Below are 21,652 nucleotides of genomic sequence, written 5' to 3' on the forward strand. Positions count from 1 at the left end.
ACAAGAGGAAGAGCGTTCTGGAGATGGGTTTCACAACAATGTGATGTACTAAACACTATTAAACTATACACTCAAAAACGGTTAAAGCGGTAAATATCATTTTATATCTCTTTTACCACTATTTAAATAAAGCAACTTCATTTTTGGGCAAAATTTGAGCAATGAACTACAGGTCAATCATGCTTAAAATACACAACTATCAAGCCTGAGAAAGGAAAAAAATACATGGCTAAACAAACCAGACTGTGTTAAAACCCACTTCCAAAGCTTTCTTGCAGATTTATTTTCCCTTCCAAAAAACTCGTATGTTAGAACTATATACCAAACTCAGGAACAAAGAACAAACACTTTGACTTTTCAATGAGAAATAACGTGGCACACTATTTTATTAGTCACAAAATCCACTTACAGTACATAACCGCCAATTTCTTCATTATGTTTTAGTTGAAGGGGAGACCACAGTAAAAACACGTATACAGAAGTATTGCAAAATTGATTTCTAAAAGAAATGAAAATATTCGGCCAGATGCTTCTTACCAATATGGATTTGCAGACACCTGCAACAGCCTGACAGGCTGCAGATGTGGGAAAGTCAATGGGCAGATTGGGAAGACCCAAAATGGTAACCAAAGGCAAGAGTCCTTTCTGATTCACAAATTCCTGGCAGTGGTCATCGGTTGTATTGTTGCTCAGAATAGATTCCACAAATTTCATCTAGGTAATAAAAATTAAAAAAAAAAGTTAGAGCCTGACACTTGGAACTAAAATGCCAGCTTGGAATTAGGACAGGGGTAACCTTATAGTCATGAAATCAGTATTTTCTAGAATATCAAAACCTCAGGTAAGCAGTAATAGGTATATGAAATGACCCCTAAACATCCAGAAAATAAGGAATTACAACTTCTTCCCAATGTATCTTTTCAGCCACACCTAAAGTCACATAATCTGAGAAGCACAGAAAGGTTAAATGACTTGCTCAGGGCCACACCATGAATTAGTGGCAGAATCAGGTCTAATCTCTTAATTTGCTCATTTAGTGCTTCTTAAAGATGTGTTGCCTCTCCCCTTGGAAGCAAACATCACAGATACTTTTCTTCAAATGTGCTCATAATGCAAATGAAACCTAGAACTCTGGAAGTGATTCAGACTAAACAGAGCATTTTATAAGGGTAAGAAAGTAAAATATGGGAAACAAACACACAGGCAAAAGAGAAACCATCTCTGGAAGTCTGAAAGTGCTTACTGGGCTAGAACAAATGCTAAATGGGCTTCCCCTTATAGGTAAATAACTCTGGGAAAATTCAAACTCTTTCTTTTTTCCTGTGAGACACACAGAAGTTAAAAGAAAACACCACACTATTATTATTATTATTGGTAAAAGAGAAGTTAATGGGAAAAAAATGTCAAGTAACGGGAAAAAAATATGCTGGGACGCACTCAAAGAACATAATACTGGACTGGCCTAACAAAGCCCATTCTCCTCCTGTTTGGATTCCAAAGGGGAATGAACAGAAAATTGGGAATATTCAAAAAGGGACTGTTAGCTAATTTTTGGCAAATCACACAGAACAAGGTTTACACATCTTTCCCCGCTGCTCTCTGTACTTTAAGGGCCCCAGTGAAAATAAACACAAGTCATCAGACTATTTGGTAACCCCACACATTTTCCAGAAGAGCACACACCTTTATTCAGATTGCCCTACCATTAATCTTACCACATTAAGGATGTAATCCATGAGGGGAATAGGAATACGTTCCTCTGTACCAACAACCCTGTTAAGGGAGAAAAGAGTGAGTTTCACAGAAATTCACAATACCAATGCAAGAGAACAAAGCGAAGAAAAGGAAACCGTGAAATTCTAGTCCTTTCTCTCAGTTAGACTTATAGCCTTTAGTATATAGCACAGAAAAAAAAAAGAAGGAAAAAAGAAAAGAGCTGAAATCAATTCTGAAGGTAGCTTTCCTAGCCTGAGTAGGTTGAGAGCACAAAAGGAAAAACCAAGCTTTCACAAACTCAGCACTTATACATATCTCAAAAGAAATTATTCTATCTTAGGCAAACTACTATAGGAGGAATTCATCAATATGAAAATACTAAAAATAAGCATGTTCAATTAAGAGACTATTTAAATATTTGCTTGAAGAAAGGAGCTAGGCAAAAAAACAAATACATAAACATCTTACCGTGTTCTTGCATCAGATTTAATGTTATAGAGAGCAGGAAATGGAATTTAATTTTGGTTAAGATTCCATGCTTAAGATTGGTAAACCATTCAGAAAAGTCAAAGTTGGTCAAAGATGAAGGCAACACCCAAGGTCTCCTTCTCTAACAACCTTTTCCTGAACTACCCAAAAATTGTGATCAGGTCCTTTTGCTTCAGATGCTTCAATGATGCATTGAAGATAAGAAGGCTGCAATAATGCCATAGATGCAGAAAATGCAGGCTTTAGACCAATGGCTACACCTTGGCTTTTGTAAGAAATAAACAGAAGGAAAAACCCCACAAAGTATATTGAAATGAAACAAAATCTACCTAAAAGATAAACCCTAGAAAAGGACAAAACTTGAGTTGAATAAGAACATTTTAGATATAGGCCCTTGGGAGAAATTTGGGAGAAAAGGGCAGAGATAGAAGAAGCGAGAGGTAGGGGGAGAAGGCAGAAAAACTGGCAAGAAATAATTTCGTCTCTGAGCAAGATAAAATGTGAACAAAGATTTGCCAGGCATGGGGATATGTGGCAGCAAAACGGAGACTAGGCAATAGGCAAAGAGAGTGGAGAGGCATGACGAATGGCTTTAGAGCTAAAATATCTCAAGCTAGGGCTTGGGTAGGATGTTGTGAACATGCTCAATGAAGAATCATTGGGGAAGAACCTTGTACAAAGGGAGGACCTATATATAAGCCAGGAGTGAAATGATTCCATGGGAAGATTGCAAACCGTTCCCTGACTGTAAACTTCCTCCGCAGAACCACTGCCACATTCCCTGCTACTTACACCAATTATCCGCCCCAGCTTGACTGCACCTCCTTGGGAAGAACTTAAGAGATCCAGCTCTACAGCTAAGAAGTACAGGTATGGCTCTAAGCCCAGGGAGATACCTGCCCCTTTGCAGAAGCCAAATATAATGGTAAAGACCCAAAGCACCATCATGAAATGTACTTTCTTCATTTGCTAGATGGAAGTTGGAGAAAACAAGAGAGAAAACAAACCAACAGTGGTTCTTAAACTCCAGGAATGAACTTGTTCAGTAACCACTTTTCTCCCCACCCTCATCTTTTTGGCTTCCAGGCTCAGGGCATCATATAGGAATAGTAAAAATGATCAACTTTCTTCAGTAGAAATCCCCCTACCACTGGTTTTAAGAAAAGTCATTCTAATCCTAACCTGATACGAAACTTTGACCCATAACATCTTTGAAACAATGAAAGACTACATTTCCATGAAGAATGAAACAAATTTATCTTAACTGTCAAATTAAAAACTGCTGCCTCTCCGCCTTCTCCAAAACAGACACACATTCTCAAACTTAATTTTAACTCTAGTCACTTTTACGTGGGTATTTATGATGTTGGAGCCCTTAATCAGATGTAGAGGAGAAGGATTCCAATTGAGTGTCACAGTACATGGGTACAGGACAACAGATCTTACGTTTTGGTTTTTTTCGGGGGGGGGGGGGGGGAGGAAAATCAGGTCTTTCTTACCACTCCTGAAGAGACACAGCTGCCTTTGGCAAAAGAGCCCTCCCAGTGGGCCACGATTCAGGGAACAACTGCTTCTCTGCATTTGATGCCTTTAAAGCCCAGACAGTTGCTATTCAAGTTCCAAAGACCACATGGATATATATAACCCATTTCTTTCAAGTTGTTCAGGGTAGGTGGTTAAGTTAGGCAAAATAAATGGAATCAATCACAAAAATAAACCATGGTGCCCCAACTGAAAACCTTGGTTACTTACTGGCAAGTATATTCACCCCCAGCAATATCAGTTTTGCTGAGCTCAAACAATTCAGAAGGCAGAAGAAAGAGGCCAAAAGCCAAGTATTTAGAACTACTTGTGGTGAATGCCTTTGAATGTAGAACAGAACTCCATGTATTTGGGGTAGACTGTAATGCCTAAGTTTCCTTATTGCAGATTTCTAGCACAAAACCACGTGTCTCAAGATCAAATACAATCAATCATTTTATTCAATGCTAGCTGCTGATTTTGGGGACAAAACCAAGGGAAAAGAACACTTAGTCTGGGAAAAAAACAAACTCAAAACTTCGTCAACAGGTGAATGGATAAATGCTGTAGTATATTCATACAATGGAATACTATTCAGCAACAAAAACAACATACTGATAGACACAACATGGATGAATCTCAAAAATACGCTATGCAACAAAAGCCAGAAACAAGAAAGTACATACATTAGATATGATATACATATAAGACTCCATTTATTCTACTTATACGATGTTCCAGAACAGGTAAACTTATTCTATGAATGACAGAAATAAGATAGGTAGCTGCCCCATTTTAGGGTAGGGAAATAGGAAACTTAAAATCTGTACCGTTTACTGTATAGGAATTATACCTCAATTAAAATTAATGGAAAAAATTTACTCATGCGTGTATTTAAGGCATTGGAAAACAGATGTGGGCATGGGAGACCAGAATTTGTTCGGGAGTCCCATTGAAGAATTTTGCATTGGGTGGGGGAAGGATACAAACAAGACTTTTGGGGAGAGGGGTGGCACACACTGCAAATTTTTCAAAGCCACTTTCCCATATTGGCAGAAAGTACATAGCAACTCCCACCATAACAACTACCTGGGATAAGGAGATAAAAGAATTTTACCTATAATAGGTAGTGGCTTTCAAAATGTAGGTTGAGTTTAGATAGTCTTTTGTGTTCCCTTCCAGCCCCAATAATCCACGTAATGACCCAACTGAAGCTTGTGAAGGTGGCAGAGGTGAAAAGTACATGTGTCAATATTTGTGAGATTCTTAGATATGTTATGCGAATGAGGTGCTGATGAACACCCAGACCATGCAGAAGAACATCAATACCATGGAACAGCAACTATTAGAGTCCTTTGCAGCTTAGAAGCTACATATGACTTAATACTATGATAGAGTATTAATGTTGTGGGTCTAGATTTTAACTATTTCTTCATTCTTGTTCATGTTTCATTAGGCCCAGCTCTCTTGGCATTTAAGACTCGGGGACTCCTTAATCTAATACTCTTGATTCATTTTATCAACTCACTAAATAAACAGTTATTGACTGATTACCTACTATAAACAAAGTGATCGGGATACACTGTTGAATGAGACATTGTTCCTGCCTTGGAGAACTATATAGATTAGTGGGGGAAACCATTAGAATATATAAATGATTTTAACAAAACTGTTGGGAGAACACAAAAGATCAACTTCCTATTTACAGGTTAAAAAAAGTTCTTTTAAGAATAAGACATTTGGGCTTCCCTGGTGGCGCAGTGGTTGAGAATCTGCCTGCCAATGCAGGGGTTCAAGCCCTGGTCTGGGAAGATCCCACATGCCGCAGGGCAACTAGGCCCGTGGGCCACAACTACTGAGCCTGCGCATCTGGAGCCTGTGCTCCGCAACAAGAGAGGCCACGACAGTGAGAGGCCCGTGCACCGCGATGTAGAGTGGGCCCCACTCGCCGCAACTGGAGAAAGCCCTCGCACAGAAACAAAGACCCAACACACCCCAAAATAATAAATAAATAAACTTAAAAAAAAAAAACAAGAATAAGACATTTGAGCTAGACTTGTAGGAATTTGGTAGATGGAAAAGCAGGAGATAAGGTAATTTGGGGATGGGGGATAAATATGAATAGAATATACAGTGACTCATGATATTCCAAGAAAAGCATGCAGAGTGAAGACATATGAGGGCTTGAGAAAATGTCAATTTACCAAGGCAGCTTAAAATCTGGGCATGTTAGACAAAAGGTATTAAGAAATCGAGGTAGAAAAGTTATATGCAGATGAATGTACACAGCTTGACTCAAAACCACCACCATTACTAACATTCAAGAAATCCATCCCTAGTTTGTAGCCAGGAACAGGAATCCTATACCAGCAGGATGGCTGACAATCAAGAATGTGGCAACAAAGCACTAAGATTCCGACTCCTTTGCAAATAAAGTCCTGCTTTCTTTTAGGGTATCCTCCTTTTCCAGAAAGAGAACATTTTTTGTGTGTGCGCGTGTAAACAGTTTATTGACATACAAGCAAAAGGTGCACAAACTTAAGTGAACCGCTTGACAGTTTTATACAAATTGAACTCACTATGTCACTACCAGCACTCTAAAACACCTCCTCTCAGAAAGACAACATTTTAATCAAAACAGAAGATGGTGCTAGGTGAAGGCAGGGTTGCCGTCTCAGACAATGAAAATATATCTGCCCAAGAAAGCAACATACTTAAAACGTAATGCCTCCCCTCCAAAAAATTCACACCAACAGGCTCATTACTTTCTAGAGTTCCAAGAGGGCATACCTGCTTTGGATTCTAGACCTTCGCTCCTGCTGTGTACTCCACCATAATCTTCTCTTAAGTCCCAAGCCACCCTTTGAGATGAGCTCAAACCCATTCAAATCCACACCTAAATAAAATGCTCATGCTTTTCTCAGAACTACTTCTATATATACACCAAAAGAGCACTTATTAAAGAATGCATGACTGTCCAGAGGGATCATGCCCATTTCGAGCATGAAGGTGATTAAGAGTTACAGCTACAGCAGTTGCTTTTCATCCCTTGCATGCGAACACTGTAAGCTCGAAGAACCAGGTCTACCAGCAGTCTTTAAGCTCACCCCCATCCCCATCTCACCATCCAGGTAATCAATTTTCATGCAGAACAAACCTCAAATAAATAGAAGGAAAATCTACTGTGCCTAGTTACAATCATATAGTACATTCCAAAGCCTTCTGATGTATCTGGAATGAACAGATGAAATAAACAAAAACAGAGACCAGCCAACAACAAATCCCTGTAACTTTTAAGAACTTCTTAGGAGATAGGCTTCAAAAGTGCAATGTGTTTAATGTATGCTCACTTATGGAAAACAATCAAGCAGTCAATGGCATGGAATACCAAATCAACAAAGGGAAATCCTCTGAAGAAGGCCTTTTAATTTGATATACTGAATTCTGATTGAATTTCATGAACAGCGTTTAAAAAAGAAAGCTTGCTAAAGCAACCAAAACAAACACCAAAGCACAAACGACACACAAGGGTCAAAGAAAGATAAATTACAGACATCGAGGGCCAGAAGAACCTTATAACTGGATCTAATCCAACTCCCTCATTTTTACAGATGAAAACAACATGCTCAAGATCACAAGGCTAGAGAACCTGTCTTGTGAACACTTACTGCTGATTAGGCTCAGTTTCATTCTGCTGGGTAGAATTAAAGCTCTGCATGGCCTGTACTTCCTCTTCCTCCTCATCCTCACTAGAGGCCTCCTCTGCAGCATGATTAGATCTTGGGGGAGGAGCAGTGGCAGTGCCATCTGCCTTCTGGATTGATGGCTTCTGACAGATGTATTTAGGGTCTCTTCCAAGGTTACAGATTTCTTCAAGTAACTGAAAGGCAAAGGAAACAAGATTACTTATTAGTAATTAAGGAATGGGGAGATGACTAACATTTTTGGAGCACTTTCTATGTGCTATATACAGAAGTGCCAAAACACTATATACGTTATATACACTATTCCTGGAATATAGTCATTAATTTCATTTTACAAACAAGGAAACTGAAGTCCTATGAAGTTGAATAACTTCTTCAGGGTCACATGGCTGTTAAGTGACTGACTGACTGATGTGACTCCATGTTCTAATTCACCAACCACCAGTAACTCATTTACCAGTTTCAACAATCCTAAGAGGCAACCGGCAGGGCTAGTAAATGTGGAAAAAAAAAACCCAAAACAAAAACCAAGCAACAAAGATTAGAAAGGGTAATATGCTTTTACAAACAGAAGCTAAGCCTTGGCAACTTCTTAGTATCCTGTATAAGAAAGCAATACTTAAGTGACTTTTTTGGGGGGTGGGGTAAAGGACCAACCCAAGGACTTGGAGAAAATGAGGCAGACATAATCCTCTTATAGGCACAGTCTGAGAATCCAAATGACCTCCAGTAGGTCATGCCTTTTCCTAAAAACTCCCACTTCACTGCTCTCTCATGCCCATGGTCACAGCCGTATCACTTCCCACCTTGATGATCGCAGTCGTTGCATCTGTTTTGAGGGTTGGCTGATGTCTCATGAGCTCATCAACAGCACTCCCGAGGTTGGAGGCAGTATCCCCTTAAAGTCAAAAATGGAATTGTTAGAAAGACTGAAGAAAATAGAGCTTGGGCTATTTTTTTTTTAATGCCAATATAAGGAGGAAAGAAGAAACTGAGCTGGTTGTTGTGATTTTCTAATGCTATGCTTTCTCAAATGAAATCACACCAACCTCTGCAACCAAATCACTGGGGAGGAGGAAAGAAATTTATCAGTCTAGTAAACACATTTTAAAGTAACCATGTATGCTACATTCTACCGTAGTAATCTCTACTGTCAAGGTCTGAACTAGTATTGTAGGGTGAAGAGAGAACGAGAAACGAAAGAAGCATAAACCATTAACCCTGACTGCCCCGGTAAAGAATGGTAGTGGCTAAAATGCTACAGTGGTGACAAAGCACAAAGCACATTTGTGAAAACTGGATTCTTTCTGGAACCCTTCCTTCTCGTTACACCTCAATGATCTGGTCTCAAGTACACCGAGAAGGAAATCTATTAATTTGTGACTATCTTAGGGACTTGGATATTAGAACAGAAGATTACCAGGATCTCCTGCTGCTGAAGACTAGATGGTGGACCTGAAAATCTACTGCTGGTTTTCTAATACCTATTTCTCACCAGCATTGTAAGAGTACATTTAATAGTGAACTGTTGAGAAGCATGGAAATATTATAAGCAAAGGTTAAGGATGAAGTATTCTTTTCTCCCTGCAATAGACTATATGGTGATAATTCCCATTAAGCTTAGCACACCTAGCTTAGCACACTTAGAACACTTAGTACACACACACGATGAAGTGAGGTCAAGGAAGGGTTTCCTTGCCAACTGTGGCTTGATAATCACCTAACTCCTGGCACAACAGCCAACCAATTATTTATTTTAAGGCAAATCCTTACTTACCTAGAGGATCAGAACTCCTCCTCCTCCGCATGGCTGGGAGGTAATCTGGAGACAGAAGAACTTTGAAGAGACGTTCAAAAGGCTGACACTGTACAAATGACTGAAGACCTCGGGCATTCAAGCAGAGTGCACTGAATACATTTGGGAGGGAGCCAAGGACTTCACGGGTAGCAGGAACCTAGAGAGAAAATAAAGTGAGCTTGAAGACATCTGAAAGAGTCCAGGTACAAAGTTAGGAAACTTTGGCCAGGGGTACTACACAGAGAGATCAAAGGGATCTTGATGACCAGGTCCAAAGGTTTCTTTCTTTTTTAAAAAACTTTTAATTTTACATTGGAGTATAGTTGATTAACAGTGTTGTGATAGTTTGCAGGTGTACAGCAAAGTGATTCAGTTATACATATACATGTATCTATTCTTTTTCAAATTCTTTTCCCATTTAGGTTGTTACAGAATATTAAGCAGAGTTCCCTGTGTTATACAGTAGGCCCTTATTGGTTATCCATTTTAAAAACAGCAGTGTGTACATGTCAACCCCACACTCCCTAACTATCCCTTCCCCCCACCCTCCAACAGTTTCAATACTACATATAGAAAACAAAAGATAGGATTTTCATGCCATAAGACTGCTTTTCAAGTGTGTGTGTGTATATGTCTGTATATTTTATGGAAAGGGGTATGCATGGAGCATTCTTTACAGATCAGCAGAAAGGTCTCACGTCTTTGATCAGCAGTGCATGCAGCATGACATCTGTCAATCCATTGTCCTGGAGTGAGGAGAGCAATGATGGTTCTTGAAATACAAACACAGTCACCACTTCAGTAGCTAAAAAAAGGATGAAAGATATAAGAAACCGAGAGATTCTTCACAGGTATTAAAAGCAAAACTTCAAAGGCTCAAACAAAACAAAATATCAAAAAAAAAACAAACCCAGAGCTCAATGTACAACAATTTAATCACGTGCATGAGCTTAGTAAAAGTTCTAATATTGCCCATCAGAGATTGATCACTATTAGGAATTTAGTGACTACTCTTCAAGATTTTTATGGGGCAATGTATAGGCATGACAGTTATAGTTAGTAATATTGTAATGAGTAGTGGAAATATGCTAAGAGAGTAGATTTCGGGTGCTCTCATCACACAAAAAAGGGAAACTATGTGAGGAGATAATGCTTGACTGTAGAAATCATTTCACTATGTATATCAGATTATGTTGTATACCTTAAATATATAAAATTTAAGAAAAAATATAAAACCTGAAAATTTCAAGATTTTTATGAGCATATTTTGACAAGAATGAGAACTTGTTTTTTCAATTGTAATATACACCATATAATCTCCTTTATCTTTCCCATGTCACTACAACTCATTCAATTTGAATGGCTGCATACTGTTCTACTAAATACATGTACCACCATGTATATAAACCAGTCCATAATGGTGAGAATTGATAAACCTAAAAATATACCCTTTTTTGTCTGCTTAAGCAGGAAAAAATGTAAGATGGCGGTGTGTGTTTGCTGGGTTAAAGTGAATGTAAACTTACTGATGAAAATGGACAAAATGTCTTCTAAAAAGCCCTTTCAGCAATTTAAAAATACCATCAGCAATGTTAAGAGTCCTTGGGTAGGGACTTCCCTGGTGGTGCAGTGGTTTAGAATCCGCCTGCCAATGCAGGGGACACGGGTTCGATCCCTGGTCCGGGAAGATCCCACATGCCGCGGAAAAAAAAGAGTCCTTGCGTATTAATCTGACCAATTTTTGACAGTATATAGAAACGTGCCTTAAGACTACCATTAATGCAAATATGGCAAAAAGAATATGGAAAAAACACTATGCAAGAGAAAATAGTACAGCATTAATGCATTCATTAAAAAGTAAACAAAAGAGAAACTAGAAAAAACAGAAGAAAGTAGAATTTAGTGAAACTGCAAGCAAAATGCACAAATAATTAAAACCAATAACCAGCCCTCTGAAAAGACTGAAAAAGCTTACAAACTTAAGGGAAATCTAATAAAGAGAGCAATATATATTAGCAATGAAAAGAGATTTAACTGGATTCAGAACAAATAAAATTTTACAAACTGCATGTGAACAATGAAGTGCAATGCTTTTGTAAGAAAATGTCATAAAAATCGACTATCAAGAAATGATAGCAAAGCAGACTAGACCATTACAAGAATTAAAAAAAATACTACCAAGTAACAGAAAGGAACCAAGCCAACAATTTTAGATGTGAGTGTTATTAAACCTTCTAGGAGCAATTAAAACAAGGCTTCCTAACTCATTTAATGAGTTTTAAAAATTTCATTTTAAAACCTGACAAGGAAGGCACATGCACATACAATATCCATAAACCCATGTATAAAACAAACTCATAATTGCTGATGCCTGAGATCTAAAAGAAACCAGAGGATTTTCAGTTCATGATGGTCAACAGAGCACCTCTCATCAAATGCTATTGAAATGGTAGATATATGACAATTACTGAGACCAACAGTTGTCAATGGCTTTTTGGTATTTCTGATGAGCTATAAACTTATGGAAAATTTAAGTCCTTTTTTGGGGGTTTCTATTGGTGTATGATAGATCCTTCAATAGACTTCCATTCGTACAAATGTCTAAATTCTAAGGAGCTATTAAAATTGAGTATTCATAAACTAAAATTAGTGTTCTATTAGAGGTTACTAAGACATGAAGTCTGTTATTTTAAGGAGGTCTAACTATTTAATATACTGCTATGTCATAATGCTACTGTGCAACGGGGACAGTTTAAGCCCTGTTTTAAAATTAATAGATGATTAAGAATTCAAATGAACACACTAAAACCAATTAGTTCCAGATGGAACCAAGCAACTAACTCCTAAAAGAAATAACTCTTAAAAAATTTATGATTAAAATCAAACTCTAGAAACTACAAAACCCATAAAACAGCAATAATCTAAGACAAAGGGTCTCTTAAAAATAAGGTAATAGTTGGCGATCAAAAACATTTGTAAAGAATTAAAGATTTGATAATGCAATAGGCATCTTGAAAAATTATAAAGAAATTCTCTCAGAAAGTAAGTGACATGAGATCAATATGGTAGTCTAATTAGCTAAACCACAGGGTTTCCAGGAGAGAACATGTAAGTTAAAAGGAACCAAAGGAATTTCCCTGAAGCAGGAAAAAATATTTAGATTTTTAAAAGAGCCTAACCAAGTGCTATGAGGGAACAATGAAAAGAAATAGAACTAAATACATCTTGGTAGGGCTTCCCTGGTGGCACAGTGGTTAATAATGGACAAAAAATGTGTTCTAAAAATCCCTTTCAGCAATTTAAAAATACCATCAGCAATGTTAAGAGTCCTTGGGTAGGGACTTGCCTGGTGGTGCAGTGGTTTAGAATCCGCCTGCCAATGCAGGGGACATGCGTTGCATCCCTGGTCTGGGAAGACCCCACATGCCGCGGAGCAACTAAGCCCGTGTGCCACAACTACTGAAGCCTGCATACCACAACGAAGAGTAGCCCCCGCTAGCTGCAACTAGAGAAAGCCTGCACACAGCAATGAAGACCCAACACAGCCAACCACACCCCCCGCCAAAAAAAACCACAAAAAACAAAAAAATAAGTAAATTTATAAAATAAATAAATACATCCTGGTAAAGTTTGTGAACTTCAAGGGTAAAGAGAAAATGAAGTTACCTACAAAGGAACAAGAACCAGTTTAACAACATGATTATTTACAGTATGTAACATAAGACAGTGGAGAAACGTCCACAAACTTCTTAAAGCAAGTATATAACACCCTAAAAATTACCCAAAGATGTACTCCAACAAAATTAAAAAATGCATCGAAGAGAGGGAAAGCCAAGGGTTACTAAAAAGAAAACAAAGAGAATGCTGAAAAAGAAGTGAAGTAAAGGCAAGCTAACGGTCTTATTTTGTCCATTTTGGCAGAGGATAGAACAAGAAATTTTAAAAGTTCAGATGTCGATAAAACAATATAAGGATAACAATTACAAAAAAAGGAGTAAGAAAACTAATTTAAGATTCAGAATATGAAAAAAGCACCAAGAATTTAGAGCCTCAGGCTTTTGTCCTGCAGATAATTTACCTAACCAAGTGACCTTGGTTTTCAAGACTGTTTAGGGTACTTGGAATAGGACATAAAAGCACAGGGACAACCTTTGTTGAGTAGAAAATCCAGTAAAAAGGGGATTTCATTTATATTATGGATGGCAATCACACGTGATAGAGCCTGCTGGAGAGTTGGTGCTTTCCACCCCTTGACTGCATCACTCTTGATAAAGGATGGGACTTAGGAGTCAGCTCAACTTGAGAGCTGACTAGTCATTTTGGCACTGGAGAACACACTTCAATAAAGGTTATGTCCATTTTCCATGTTTATAGATTCCTGGGTGGTAGCTAATGGCCTCACTGTTTATTTCTGGTCAATGGGCTCAAAGTAATTATCCCATTCAGGATCATGCCCTATGGGGCCTTCTACATTGGGGATATATTACTGCTCATACTTTGCATATTACAATTGAAGTTTCGTGTCTCAACTCATGCTAAGGCCACCAGAGAAGAAGTTCATTTTAATGCCACAGCTGACTAACTTGCTCACACTTTTTAAATAAGCTCAGATATTACTACCTGTCCTTGGTTCAGTGGGTCCATGAGATGTCCAGTCACCGCAGTCCCCAGACCCTTAAATATGGGCTAAACACCATGGCATCCCCATGACACTGGCCTTAGCCCAAACTATGGCCTCTCATTGTGATCTTTGTGTCCTGTCCTGTCATTGGCATTATGGCCAATGGAAATCCATACCAAGGAATGAACACCCCTTCTCTGACTGGCAAATTCATTTTGTTAAGCCACTGCCTCAATATGCTGGTGCAAATTGCTATGCCCTCAACAAAGATTGATTGTTAAGACAGGCCTGATTTTGGTTTATCCTTCCTGCCATGCTACTGCTAACAATAGTATTATTATAGGCCTCACAAAATGTTAGTTCCCTTTGGGCTTCCTAGTAACACTGACTCTGATGAGGGTACATATTTTACTGCTCATTCAGTCTGGACATGGGCTGTAAAAACAAGGCATCATTTGAGCTTCCAATCTGTCTTACCACCGGCAGACAGCAGGCCTAACAGAGAAACATAATGGCCTACTCAAGGATGCTCTCTTAAATTTACAAAATGGACAATGGTCTCCTAAATGGGTCTCTCTTTTGCCCACTTTATTCTGAACTCTTAACCTTTTAATTCATAGGGCATCCTAATGAAACGCAATGAGGACCTCTCCATTCCCTTTTCTGGCCACAAAAGGGGACATTCCCCATATATGAATCTATGATCCCGAAGAAAATCCCCCCTCACTTAAAGACCCCTTCCCTTTTTGATCCTGGTGCAATCTATTGACTGGCACTTACACAGAGAGTGGATAATAGACTGGGATTCACTGGAAATTGAGGGCCCTCACACTCCCAAACAGACTATTCTGTATGCCATGAGAAAGGTCTCTGCCAAAGACCTTGCCCAATATATTGGGTTGGCAAAAAAGTTCGTTCAGTTTTTCTTCCGTTAAGATGGCTCTAGTAGCTTAGCTGTCTTTAACTTAATTTGAAACAATTTTGTTAGACTGTATTGTGACAGCTGTCCTATCAGCATGCATTAAAAAAAAACCTTATCAAAATTGGTGAATTTGTGTAGCCATTTTAATATTGAAGATGAGAGGGAAAAAAAGCAATGTTTTCAGCATATTATGCTTTATTATTTCAAGAAAGGTAAAAACGCAACTGAAATGCAAAAAAAGATTTGTGCAGTTTATGGAGAAGGTGCCATGACTGATTGAACGTGTCAAAAGTGGTTTGCAAAGTTTCATGCTGGAGATTTCTCGCAGGAGAATGCTCCATGGTCAAGTAGACCAGTTGAAGTTGATAGAGATCAAATCGAGACATTAATTGAGAACAATCAACGTTATACCACGCGGGAGATAGCCAACATACTCAAAATATCCAAATCAAGCACTGACATTCATTTGCACCAGCCTGGTTACGTGAATCGCTTTGATGTTTGGGTTCCACATAAGTTAAGCAAAAAAACAATTCTTGACTGTATTTCTGCATGCAATTCTCTACTTAAACTAACAAAAATGTTCTGTTTTTAAACAAATTGTGACGGGCGATGAAAGTAGACATTGTACAATAATGTGGAACGGAAGAGATCGCGGGGTAAGCGAAATGAACCACCACCAACCACACCAAAGACCGGTCTTCATGCAAAGAAGGTGATGTTGTGTATATCGTGGGATTGGAAGGGAGTCTTCTATTATGAGCTCCTTCCGGAAAACCAAACGATTGATTCCAACAAGTACTGCTCTCAATCACACCAACTGAAAGCAGCACTCGATGAAAAGCGTCCGGAATTAGTCAACAGAAAACGCATAATCTTCCATCAGGATAATGCAAGACTGCATGTTTCTTTGATGATCAGGCAAAAATTGTTACAGCTTGGCTGGTTCTGATTCATCCGCCATATTCACCAGATACTGCACCTTCGGATTTATTTCTGTCTTTACAAAATTCTGTTAATGGAAAAATTTCAGTTCTCTGGAAGACCGTAAAAGGCACCTGGAACAGTTCTTTGCTCAAAAAGATAAAATGTTTTGGGAAGATGGAATTATGAAGTTGCCTGAAAAATGGCAGAAGGTAGTAGAACAAAAGGGTTATTACGTTGTTCAATAAAGTTCTTGGTGAAAATGAAAAATGTGTCTTTTACTTTTACTTAAAAACTGAAGTAACTTTTTGGCTAACCCAATAGTTTTAAAGGTTCACTAACTGGAGATCCCTCTTTGCAGGAAATGGAGGTCTTGGTGCCTGGCTGGCCCCATGTCTACAACTTTATGGTTCTTCCAAAGAGGAAAGGAAGATCTTAAATTAGTTCCCAGTACCAACACTCTTAAATAGGATGCTAGCTCTGAATCCATGCTATTATGGAGATACTGACTGAGAAACCACTACATAATCTGGGATAACAATGCCCGTGGCCCCTATAATATATAGGCACCTCTAGCATGCCAAGGCCCGGAGACCACAGGCTTGAAAATATTATGCAACATTCTAGCATAATATGCCAGACTCTGGTTGGCCTGGCAATGCCTCATTTGGCTGGCCTGGGTCTGGGATTCTACCACTCCAGCTCAATGCCAAACTCCTTGGGCCCTTTCTTGTCTATGCTGTGACTTCACTTGTTTGGGGTATTCAATCAGTCCAGTTTTCCTGTAAGAAATTACATTATAACTCCTGGGGACAAAGGAATACTGATATTCAGTCACTTCTCTAAGTACTTCTCCAATGTATAAAACTTTCCATCAAAGTTTTGGGGCTAGGCCAGGACTCCCATCAACCCAGCATCCTAGATAATGATTTCAGCATAACTGATAATCCCAGACTCGATGCTGACACCCTCAAATGTTAACTGCTCCCATATCTGCTGCTATACTCATCACAACTCCATGGCCCCATGAGCTGATTTCTCCTCATCAGACAGTCTCATACTTCACTCTCTATTATTCCCCTATCACTACCCCACATTTCCTTCTTCCTCAACTTGATGGACAACATTTTTTGTAATAGTAACAGAGAATGTCACTTGAGCACTAAACCTCCAGCAATGTTACCAGGTGCCCCAGGAGATGCAACCACTTATACAAATAACTCTTGCTGCTCTGGAGGTCTTCAATATTCATACTGACTACCTGTCACCCTCTCCAGTTAAGCAGTCCACAATAACCATGTTGGTACTAGTGTCAGCTAGGCTAGGAACAGAGCATATGCAGACTTGAACAGATTAAAATGTGGCAAGGCTAAGACAGGAGGTGAGAGAGAAGAAAAGGCAGTTGAGGAAGTTAAAGGGGACACAACTGGGTATAAAAGTGGGGTAGAAGAGCCAGAGGTAGGATATGAAAGGAGTCAGAATCTTTATTTGGTGGGTTTTAGCATGGAATTGTTGCAGCAGGACACCACAACCTCACCAGGTGCTTCCTCACTGACTTCCCCTTCATTCCCTCCCCTTAGGCTGCAACATCAACTGGCTACAAAAGGGAGCACTGGGACATCTTTTTACCTATTATATTGGGCCTCATCACCAGCTTTGGTGTAATAGACACAAGGTGTTTAGGTCTTTTCAATTCTGTAACAGATTCATCTCATAGAGTCTACCCAGATAATGGCATAACTCCTGGCCGACTACATAAACCAAACAACTCAGGTCTTAGAAGCCCTTAATGAGGGACAAAGCAATCTATTTGCTATGACAATTGATAATACATTACATTAAACTACCTACTGGTATTTCGAAGTGGAGCTTGTGCCTTGAAGGGGACCTCCTGTTGCATGTGGGTTAATAATATAGGAAAGATATCCAGAATAGTTCAACAAATAAAATAACAAACCAAAACAGCCAATTATATTACTAAAATACTCCAAGAGATTCTCAAACCCCCATTAATTTCTTTTCCTGGCCATCTCCTTCTGCCTGGGGTGAAAGGCTCTACACTATTATTTATGGAGCTAAAATAATTGCTGGACTAATTACTTTGGGCTGGCTTGCAAATCTGGTCCCTTTCAAGTACAAGTTTATTTACAGGGAACCTGGGAGGTTGTTAGGCTAATTCAAACACCAGGGATGAATCAAGACTTTAAAGAAGAAATTCTGACCTACACTGACATTTGCTTTTATGCTCTAAGTCTCATTTACTGCTTCCTTCATCATCTTGAGAGGGCTCACCTGCTCCCCACCCCAACCCACAAGCACATGTATCCTCTTGCTGCCTTTTAAACTTCCCCTTTATAAACAAAGGCCTGTGCACTTGCTTTTCTCTGTTCTGGGGCTTTCTCCCAAAGAGAGCCATCCTTCCCTGTCCCTTGACCTGGGACTTCTCCAACTGTGTTAACAAATCCTTTTTTGATCATACCAAAGGACTACTGTCAGGAGTTTTTCCACCTGAAACTAACCTTGGGAGGGAGCCTCTCCATGTCAAAATGGAGTTGCTGTAACACAAGGGAACACTTCCTCAACCTGATCAAGAGGAACAAAACAGTCAACACAAAATCTTCTGCTAGCCTCAAGCTTTTTTTTTTTTTTTGGCTAACCTCAAACTTAATGGTGAAATACTGACTGAATGCTTTCCCCTCTGAGTTCAGGAACAAAAAATAAAATAAAATAAAAAGCATTTAGCAGAGTCACAGGATACAAAGTTAATATACAAAAAAACCCCTAAATTGCTTTGGCAAGGCAGTTAAGCATCTGAGTCTGTAGTAGCCAAAACTTCTCCCTCTAGACATCCCAAAGTATTAAAATATGTGTGCTACTGGTACAAGGAAGCTTTCTCTATTTCTACACCTCCCACTAAATTCCTTTGCAGTTTTAAGGAGAATTCTAGAAGCATATATATCTCGTGTATTGTCCTGAATATGCATGGCACTCAATAAATGCCAGTTAATAAATATGAGGTTTTAACAACAGCAATACTCAAAGTAGTGGTGATGTCAAAATGCAAGGACATTTTCTATACGTAACTACAAAGTACCCACAGGTTCCAAAACAATTTTCTACAGTAAGAAACAATTTTATATACTATAGCTTACAGGTCTGACATTCAATTCTGAGAATGGAAACCATTCTGATTGGGCTTTTTAGACCAAGGTTAGGGACTAACCATTGAATAAAGACATGCTTCCTATCACACCTGCAATGTAAGTGTAGCACAAAAATCCAAGTGTACAGTAATACTACTGATTACAAATGATTCACAATACACTGCAAAAAAGAGTTCTGTAGTGTAGTAGTTATCACATTTGCCTGACACAATACACTGCAAATGGATATTTAATTGAAACTGGACTCTGACCTTTCTCTATTTCATCACCAACTAGAAAGATACATAATCACACAGTGGACAAATGTGGATAGTAAAATTCTACAAGGATATAAAACACACAGAGAACACTGCTAGGTTATTCCAGCTTAGTATGAACAAATTCAACTCCACTTACCTAGGAGAAAAAGTGATGGGCCATAATATTCTGCATTGCTGATGATGTGTTTCAGGGAGGTAGGCAGAGAACCATCCATCACTAAGAGAAAAGCAAACATCAAGAAGAATATGATGAGACCAGTAGTAGTTTGATGGGTGGGGATGATGGATCAATATATTACATATACCGCACGGTAGCAAAGTCTATGTTGACTCCAATTTAATGGCCTCCACTTGTCTCCTCCTAATATTCTATTATTTATTCCTTGTCCATGCAATAACCTTTTAACAGTAGGTCAAAGAATAAAAGAATACAGACACTGAGAGACAGAGTGGGGTAGCAGGCTGGAAGTGAACACAGATTCAAAAGCTGGAAAAGGAAAAAAAATAGGTGAATCATTATTAAAATAGTTGAACGAACAATCCTTAGGTCTAGGAAAAGTGACACTAAAGGACTAAAAGCTATTCAAAATGGCATGGCCTTTTCCTAAAAAGTATGAAAAGGACCAATTTATGAAAGAGTCAAACACCCCTCCAGAAAGTATCTAGAATCAAATACCATGTCGTATGCCATCTGAGAAAGCAGGATCTTGAATGGCCTTCTTGAGGAAATTCAACATGGATTTCAGAAGTGCGGCTCGTTGTGGAATACACTGGACTCCTGGCAAGGGAGAAAGAGGATTATACTGGTTCACCATTATATACAATGAGCAGGTACATAAAACAAATTTTTAGGAGATCCACATGCACTATAGCAACACTAGCAGACATTCGAAGTGAAATCTCTGGATGTTGGGAAGAACATTTACCTAAGCTTTAAAACTGGAAAAAATAAATCACCAAGGACTACACAAAACCTATACTAAAATTAAAAGTCTAAAAGAAAAAAGAAAAATTACGAAGTAAAAAGATTAACTCTGATCCTCAGTTACTATTTTGAATATTATCTGCCCTCAAACATGGATGTTTTGATAAAATAATCAATGTGTGAATAGTTGGAAAATTATAAAATGCTATGAAATAAGTGTTAATATGAGAAAATGAATACCAGAATGGCAAAGTAACAGTCACAGTCATAAGAAGCAAACCTCCAAATGTACTGCTTAAGCTCCCCCAAAGCACCTTGCTTCACTAGTTTAATTCAATCACTGTTATCGGCTGTGTCTCTCTATGTCTACATACCAGGACGAGGGCCAGGGCCAGAGGAGATGCTAGTGCTGCTGGAACTTGATGCCCTTAATTCAACATCCAGCCGGTGCTCCATAGGGATGGATGAGCCGGGACTACTTTCCATAGTCACATCTGCAACTAAAGTAAAAGTTATGATAAAGAAATTAGTTAGAATAAAAGGCACCACCAAAGAGAAGGTTATTTGAGAACAATTTTTTTCCGTAAGGTGAGATGAATGATATCAAAATGGAGAAGGATTAGAATATTGAAACCCAAAATGAAAATACAGTTGGCCTTTGAACAACACAAACGTTGGGGCCCCAACCCTCCATATAGTCAAAAATCTGCATATAACTTTATAGTCAGCCCTACATATCCGAGGTTCCACATCTGCGGATTCAACCAACTGTGAATTTTTCTTCTCATTTTTATACATATACAAACATACATAGATGTGCCTACTTATACACAGGAATCACAAACTCATGGTTTTCTAACCTGCTTTTCAGTGAATATACAATTTTCTCTATGAGTATATCATAATCACCAGGATTAGTTTTTAAAAATGTAGATTTCCTGGTCTTACTTACTAAATCAAGCATTGCACTAAATCTTTATTTTAGCAAGCTCTTTAATTTATTCTTATGCTTACTAAAGTTTGACAACCACTGATTTATAGTGAACAGTGAGTCTTTAAATTGTCTTCTACACCACCACATTTAGGAGATGTCACATTTTAATCAACACTCAGGACCACATGACCACACCCATCACCTCAAATGCCAAGTCACCCACTGTAGACTAGAGATAGAAATTGGGTAAAGGGCTTTCTAGGGGCAGCAATGCACATAGTTAATTGTGTTCGGGAAAAAAGGAATGAAAACTTAGGGACATTTAGTGTAAAGAATGAAAGCATTATAAAAATTCTAATACCTTTATTATTAGCATGATAACAGATATATGTAATGACATCCTGGGTCAAGATAAGATTAAATTCTAAGAAAGCTGTTTTGTGGAAGTTTTTTATTTTTGGTACTATTAAGAGCTACGAACTGGGGGAAGTTTTAAAAATGGACTTACCTGATGCACCCCAAGATTAAGAATACCTTGTCTTTTATCTTTCAGATTTTGATTTAAAACTTGTTCCCTACCCAACAACTTTTTCACCTCTCCCTTTCCTTCTCAAAATGGCCAAGTAGTTTCACAGGGTCCCACTTTAGTGTCTACATTCTCCTTATCTTTCCCT

At 38.6% G+C, this 21,652-nt stretch overlaps 1 protein-coding gene across 1 annotated transcript in view; it reads right to left on the reverse strand.

Annotated features, from left to right (window-relative positions):
• HUWE1 (HECT, UBA and WWE domain containing E3 ubiquitin protein ligase 1) overlaps positions 1 to 21,652 on the reverse strand; it is a 138,425-nt gene that overhangs the window by 69,124 nt on the left and 47,649 nt on the right. The window contains exons 16-23 of the mRNA XM_007449397.1: positions 19,796 to 19,897; positions 19,256 to 19,336; positions 9,927 to 10,033; positions 9,208 to 9,385; positions 8,237 to 8,328; positions 7,395 to 7,606; positions 1,716 to 1,773; positions 538 to 714 (exon numbers count right to left, since the gene is read on the reverse strand). Of these exons, the coding sequence (XP_007449459.1) occupies positions 538 to 714; positions 1,716 to 1,773; positions 7,395 to 7,606; positions 8,237 to 8,328; positions 9,208 to 9,385; positions 9,927 to 10,033; positions 19,256 to 19,336; positions 19,796 to 19,897 (1,007 nt within the window). The remainder of the gene's footprint in view (positions 1 to 537; positions 715 to 1,715; positions 1,774 to 7,394; positions 7,607 to 8,236; positions 8,329 to 9,207; positions 9,386 to 9,926; positions 10,034 to 19,255; positions 19,337 to 19,795; positions 19,898 to 21,652) is intronic.

The sequence above is a fragment of the Lipotes vexillifer genome, unplaced genomic scaffold (genome assembly GCF_000442215.2).
Source record: "Lipotes vexillifer unplaced genomic scaffold, Lipotes_vexillifer_v1.1 scaffold2129, whole genome shotgun sequence".
In the NCBI taxonomy this organism is placed as follows: domain Eukaryota; kingdom Metazoa; phylum Chordata; class Mammalia; order Artiodactyla; family Lipotidae; genus Lipotes; species Lipotes vexillifer.